Source organism: Gymnoscopelus microlampas (genome assembly GCF_963454915.1).
Source record: "Gymnoscopelus microlampas genome assembly, chromosome: 18".
Taxonomy (NCBI): domain Eukaryota; kingdom Metazoa; phylum Chordata; class Actinopteri; order Myctophiformes; family Myctophidae; genus Gymnoscopelus; species Gymnoscopelus microlampas.
The window spans coordinates 17,619,808-17,626,121 of NC_139955.1; the positions used below are offsets into that span (position 1 = coordinate 17,619,808).

At 41.5% G+C, this 6,314-nt stretch overlaps 2 protein-coding genes across 7 annotated transcripts in view; one reads left to right on the forward strand and one right to left on the reverse strand.

Moving 5' to 3' along the window:
• LOC311033745 (ras-GEF domain-containing family member 1C-like) overlaps positions 1-1,671 on the forward strand; it is a 28,008-nt gene extending 26,337 nt beyond the window's left edge. For 3 of the 6 annotated variants that reach the window (XM_084041372.1, XM_084041374.1, XM_084041373.1), the window contains exons 9-14: positions 1-44; positions 154-249; positions 379-474; positions 598-721; positions 802-898; positions 992-1,671. The exon at positions 1-44 is cut by the window's left edge and continues 36 nt beyond it. In XM_084041372.1, coding sequence (XP_083897498.1) covers positions 1-44; positions 154-249; positions 379-474; positions 598-721; positions 802-898; positions 992-1,016 — 482 coding nt within the window. In that variant the 3' untranslated portion in view covers positions 1,017-1,671. Of the gene's footprint in view, positions 55-153; positions 250-378; positions 475-597; positions 722-801; positions 899-991 lie in introns of those variants that run through there. The other 3 variants (XM_084041375.1, XM_084041376.1, XM_084041377.1) reach the window with 2 other exon arrangements.
• Positions 1-5,488, reverse strand: part of tmem126a (transmembrane protein 126A) — a 274,616-nt gene extending 269,128 nt beyond the window's left edge. Inside the window, 4 exon segments of the mRNA XM_084041408.1 lie at positions 4,591-5,130; positions 5,132-5,163; positions 5,166-5,234; positions 5,237-5,488. Coding sequence (XP_083897534.1) covers positions 4,696-5,130; positions 5,132-5,163; positions 5,166-5,234; positions 5,237-5,318 — 618 coding nt within the window. The 5' untranslated portion in view covers positions 5,319-5,488 and the 3' untranslated portion in view covers positions 4,591-4,695.
• Between the last annotated feature and the right edge of the window lie 826 nt (positions 5,489-6,314).

Genomic DNA, 6,314 nt, shown 5'->3' on the forward strand with positions numbered 1-6,314 from the left:
AGACTTGGAGCAAAGCCAAGACTGCCAAGTTCTTCATCCTGGAGGTGCATTACAGTAAATATATATCACCATCCCAGAGACAAGAGACATGTCGGGTCAGAATATAACATCAAGCTAACGTCATATCATGTGTTTCGGTTTGCTCCCCGACAGCACCAGATGGATCCCACTGGAAACTTTTACAACTACAGAACTGCCCTGAGGGGCGCTGCCCATCGCTCTCAGACAGCCAACAGCAACAGGGAGCGGGTAGGACTCAGCACTGTATCTCCATTATTCACCTCGAATCACAGTGACAGACGATTCACTTAGTTCTCTCTTCCTTCCTGTCTCATCACCATCTTTCATATCTCTGTCTTGTCTGGTCTCCTTCCTCAGATTGTGATTCCCTTCTTCAGCCTGCTGATCAAAGACATTTACTTCCTGAATGAGGGATGTGCCAATCGTCTGCCTAATGGTCATGTCAACTTTGAGGTGAAAAGGTTTAACTTGGCTCGACGCTGTCAACGTTCTCTGTCTGCGCCTCGTTTCGTGTTCATGATTATTATTTTCCTCTTATATTGAATATTAAGCAATGAATCTTTTTTTTTCTTCCAGAAATTTGTAGAGTTGGCGCGGCAGGTTGGGGAGTTTATGACGTGGAAACAGGTGGAGTGCCCATTCGAGCAGGATAGAGCTATCCTACACTACCTCCACACTGCCCCCATCTTTAGCGAGGATGGTGAGGATATTTCCTTCCACTCTCACTTAATGTCCTCCCATAATTGACAGCCTGTCATAATCTGCCCTCATATGACTAAGTCTTCTCCAATCTTCTCTTCTCAGGACTGTATCTTGCATCCTATGAGAGCGAGAGTCCAGAGAACCAGGTAGAGAAGGACAGATGGAAAGCACTCAGGTGAGACAGGATCATCTTTTAACCAGAGAAAAGGCTGTCACTGTTAATCTTTTCAACCTGACGTTTCTCTTTCTTCATCTGTTCTCCCGTCAGGTCGAATGTTCTGGGGAAGACATGAAGCCCTTGATGGCAGCTAGCCCTCGCAGCAGCGAGGGAGCATGTGTGGACTCATTGCACTATGATGAACTGTGAAGGAACCAAGCTGGTACTTAGGTGTTTTTCTATGAAGTTAAGACAAAAAAACTAAAAGAAGAAAAAAAAGAAGAGGAGGAGAAAAAAAAGAATGATGAACAGGATTCATCCAAAACACAAACTGCGGGCTGGGCGATCAAAACAGTTGAGTAAAAAAAGATCTATAAGCTCTGGACACAGGAGCGAAATGCCTCTGTAAGGTTTTGAATTAGGTACAGTTATGGGGGATACATACATCTCTGTTTACTCTGTGGGGATATGTTTACTATGATAGAACATACAGTTACAGGGGAAGATTCCTCCCGGTACTATTGTTGTTTTTCTATTTCTCTCCTTTCCAAAGCCTATACTTTTGTTCTGAATAGTACTGTACTGTACTGTAAAGACGACTTACAATGATGTGAAGAGTGCTGGGCAGTCCAACTCAGCTGCCAGATTCTGAATAATGCTAATTCTAAACATAATAAGACCAACCAAGCTCTTATTTATCTTACTTCTCCTTTTAAACTATTGCCCTGTGTGTGCGTGTTTGTGCGCGCACACGTGTGTGTGTGTGTGTGTGTGTGTGTGTGTGTGTGTGTGTGTGTGTGTGTGTGTGTGTGTGTGTGTGTGTGTGTGTGTGTGTGTGTGTGTGTGTGTGTGTGTGTGTGTGTGTGTGTGTGTGTGTGTGTGTGTGTGTGTGTGTGTGTGTGTGTGTGTGTGTGTGTGTGTGTGTGTGTGTGCGTGCGTGCGTGCGTGCGTGCGTGTGTGTGTGTACAACCGTTTGTACTCAGTGAAATCCTCAGTGTTCATTTACATCTGAGAGTCTGAGAAATGTAACCAAGTGGACTATTTTACATTTAGTTGTATACTCAAATCACTGTTTTACAAATGGATAAATTAACACTGAGGAGTTTACTGTGTATCATTCACGTAGGTTGTGCAATTACTGTTGCATAGTTACTATTTAATTTGCTTTCTTGTGTATGTTTATTTTTTAGAGAGTATGAGATACAGTGTTTACTCTTCTCTATACAGTATGTGTAAATGAACTGTGCCATTAGAACAGGAAATATACAGTAAAACAATCATGTTGGGAGCAAGGCCAGTTGTACTGTAGATATTGTGTATAGATTACCTTTAACCCCATGTACTCCCCTACATCTTTCTGCTCTTCAGGAAGTTTTCTCTGACTGATGTTCAGTTGTCCGATATATTTATGGAGATTTCTGTGCTGACAGATGTATAGTTTTTACTCTAACTTTATTTTATTGAATATGAAGTTGAATGGTATGTTATGGGGTTAGGTGTTTTAAACAGTGGTGGAAAAAGTACTCTGAGGTACAGGTAGCAATACCACAATGTAGGCGTGTTACAAGTAAAAGACCTGCAGTAAAAGTACAAAAGTATTGGCATTAAAGTATTCGTGGGAACCTACAGTAGTACCAAATCTAAAAAATACTCGATATGTAGAATGGCCCATCTCCAAATTATATTACTGTATTGTAATTAGTATTGCATTAATGTGTTCATCACTTTAATGTTGCAGCTGGTAAAGGTGGGGCTGGGCAGCTTACCTTACAATACATGATCATTTATCAGTTAATGTTTTGCATTAATACAATAAATCAGCAAAGTAACTACTAACTAGTAATGAAATCTGTCAAGTAATTGTAGTGGAGTAAAACTAAAAAGTACAATATTTGCCTCTGAGATGATAAACCCAGCTGGTTGCTGTGCAAGTGGTCATACAGCGCAGGAGGGGAGGGAAGTAGCCTACAGTATTTGAGTAAATGTACTTTCCACCACTGGTTTTAAAGGGGCATTATGGGAAAGGAAAGACTGGAAGTGTTAAAGTCTACTGTTAAACAATCTTTTCAGCGAAAGTGATGACCTCTGGACCAATATCATATATGAAAGACTGTAAGGCAATATGTTTTGTTAAATGAAAAAGCAGAACAGAGGTAATGGAAACCTTTATCTTTCCTTGTAGTGGTGGAGAGAGGTGAGTTGTGCCATATGATTAACTGGTTGTGATTACGATTCCGATTCCTCTGACTTGAAAAGTGTCATTTATTGTTTTGTGGGTCATTGAGCTTAGTTTTTGCCAGTTTTGTTGTGGTTCTGGGACTATCCTTAAGGGTGGGTGGGGGGAGGAGGGTTTGGGATACTGAACTGGGAGTTGTGTAATTATAAGCTTTTTTAAAAAGAACTAAACAAAAAAACTGTCGGCTGGTTTAATTTGCAAGGATTGTTTGATGTCAGTGTTTCCTCTCAAGAAGCACATTTCCCTATTGGCAAAATGGTTTTGTTAACTGTCCCTACTCTGATCTTTACTGATAGACTTGCTTTCTCTGTAACACATTCCCCAGGTATGTTTAGGTTATAGAGATACAGCGATGTGATGTCAAGCTGCAACTCAAGGTGACAAAATGTTTTAATAAAACATTGCCCATGTTCAACAAAAGTGTTCCACGACAATGCCTATTGTCTAATGCCTATATGATTCTGATGGTTCCAAAAATACCTCTTCATGATACAGTAATTACATAATTAAATCAACCTTTAACACACAGATTAGGGATAAACTAAGTTGAATTAATATAGATATTGCATCTCCTGGAAAATCTAATCTGAGATCAAGGGAAGAGTTTATCAGTTGTCAATCATACATATATTAGCAATTTAATAATACAATTAGCATTTACATTTTATTGGCTTAAATCATGCTGAATAAGGCCCTGATCAATGGCATAAGACAAGTGTACAAGCTTCCATAAGCTACCTAGATCTATATCCTCGGGCTTAGTTAGTTAAATGGAAAAAAACAATGGTTGTAAATCTCAAAAAGAATCTGCTTTTCCTCAATATGCACCAATAAGCATAACGTTTGTGGTTACATGATAAAGATACTCATGAACAAAATATAAAACACAAGAATAATGGATCTCACATCTGTCACCAATGTAATGTCTTGCGCACAGAGTTGAAATCGAACTCTGGTCTACCGCTCGGCAGACCAGCAGGTAACAAGCAACGCCAAGAGAGCTAGCTCCCTTGGAGGAGAAATTTACGGCTGGTTCTTTTGCGAGGTCGCTACACTATGTCAGTGGTTCTCAACCTGTGAGTCGGGTCCCCACATGATTTTGGGGGGGTCCCCAAAGAGCGACAATTAATGACAATTAACAACAATTGACAATTAAGACCTTTTTAATACCTTTTAAAAAAACAGACCATTACTGCATCAGAAGTAATCAAAAACTAAACAATACAAACTGGTCAGACATTGGCCAACTTGTCAAATGATATAAGAGGCAAACTAATTGAAAATAGCCGTATAAAATCTGAATAGCATTTGCTATTTTCACAATAGTTATCTGTGGAACTGAGTCAAACAAAATGTAATGAATGCCTCAACTCCTACAATTCCAAGTGCTTGTCAGGGTGGGGGGTCCCCAATATGATTATTTTGGGGGGTCACGGCCTGAAATTTAAAGGTTGAGAACCACTGCACTGTTCACATGTTTCCCCCTTTTTGTATTAGGCAGGCACTATCCATCATTCAAAGCCAAAGAAAACATATGAACACAATATCGCAGATGAATCCGTTTATTTAAACACACATTTTAATCTTCTAGGACCTCGCCAACATTTCTGCCAAATGTCATCTTATTCAACTTCATATAGGATTCAAAGTGTCTGTTGCCCAGGAAGGCGCCGAACAGAGCCTGAAGCAGAAACACCGGCCCCATCTTCCTCACGATGGGCCTGGACACCTCGGCCCAGAACCGGAGGACGTTCCCCTTCTCCGGCAGCGGTGCGGTGTTGTACCTGGACGCCAGGCCCGCGTTCACCGGCAGAGCCAACAGCACCGGGTACACACCGCCGCCCACCACACCGACCAGCGCGCCGCGGATCCAGACGCACGTAGGACAGTTGAGGTCTCCGGACAACAGTGGTTTAGACACGGCTACGTTGTACAAAGCCACCGTCGTCAGGAAAGGAATGACGGCCATCGGTAGGCTGGAGGAGATGTGGCCCTGCGTGACGTTTAGAACTCTTGCGATATAAACTGTTGGCTACGAGTCCTGCAGGCTGCTGTTCCCGGCCAGGTACATGGGTCCATAGTGGAACACTTTCTGCTCCGTGTCTGGGAGACGCTCAAGTTCTGGGCCAGCAGTTCAATGACATCGCGTCTGGTCAGATCTGTCCAGTGCTCTCCTCCTGTTGGGGAACGTTTTTCCGACATCTTTGGCACGTACTTCAATTTATATCAGTGCAAATTATTAGGCTTCTATGTATTATTCCCCTTTGAAGACAAGACGACGCTTTCACATGTATGTACATAAACATTTCCTCGGTTGGATAACCATAACTGTGTATACACCCGCACTGCTGAAGGGCGCAGCCATTTTCTATCATACCCACAATGCCAAGCTCAGCTCAAGATTGGGCGTCTCTGGTGCCTAGGGTACGTTTTTGCCATGAACAGTTTTTCCGTAGACTTTTACATAAATCGTAGTCTCTAGACCATAGTTAAAAATAAGCTCTAGACTGACACTGTTTCCCAAACAATTGTCATGGGTCCCCTTTTTTTTCGTTTCCCACATTAAAAAATGTATATCATTTCAAACATTTAAAAGAGAGAAAAAAAATAAAGAAAAAAACTTGCATAAATAAATAAAATAAAAACAATTAAGTGATGTGAAAATAGCAGCCTCTACAAGCTCACAATGGGCGCGAAGCGACGCATTGTGAGCTTGTAGATCTTCTATTTCACCAGTTTGGGTCCCAGGCTAATTTCTAAAAACTGTTATTTATTTATTTTAAATCATTCGAAAAGGCAAACAACAGCTGAGGTAGGACAACAGAGTACCCCATGCTGACGTTGTGACCGTGCTTCACGACGGTGACGTCATGTATTTATTTTAAAAGAGACAGAAAGAGAGAGATCAGGTTGCCATGTCAGTTTATTATAAGCGACTTTGGGCTTGTTTTTCTGTCAAGTTGCTTGTAAAATATTGGTAGTTTGCGGGTTGCGGTTTTTGGGGCTTGTTCTAAAGTGTAGTTGCTTATTTGGGCCTTTCTTCCTAATGTTGTTTAAACCTCAGGTTCTCAAACATTTTCATGTCAAGGACCCCAAATGAATATGTATTTGTTTGCAGCCCCCCCCCCCTCCCCCATCTGAAAATATTTTATGACAGGGAGTGGGACCCACAGAGTTGCAGGGACCCCCATTCAAGAT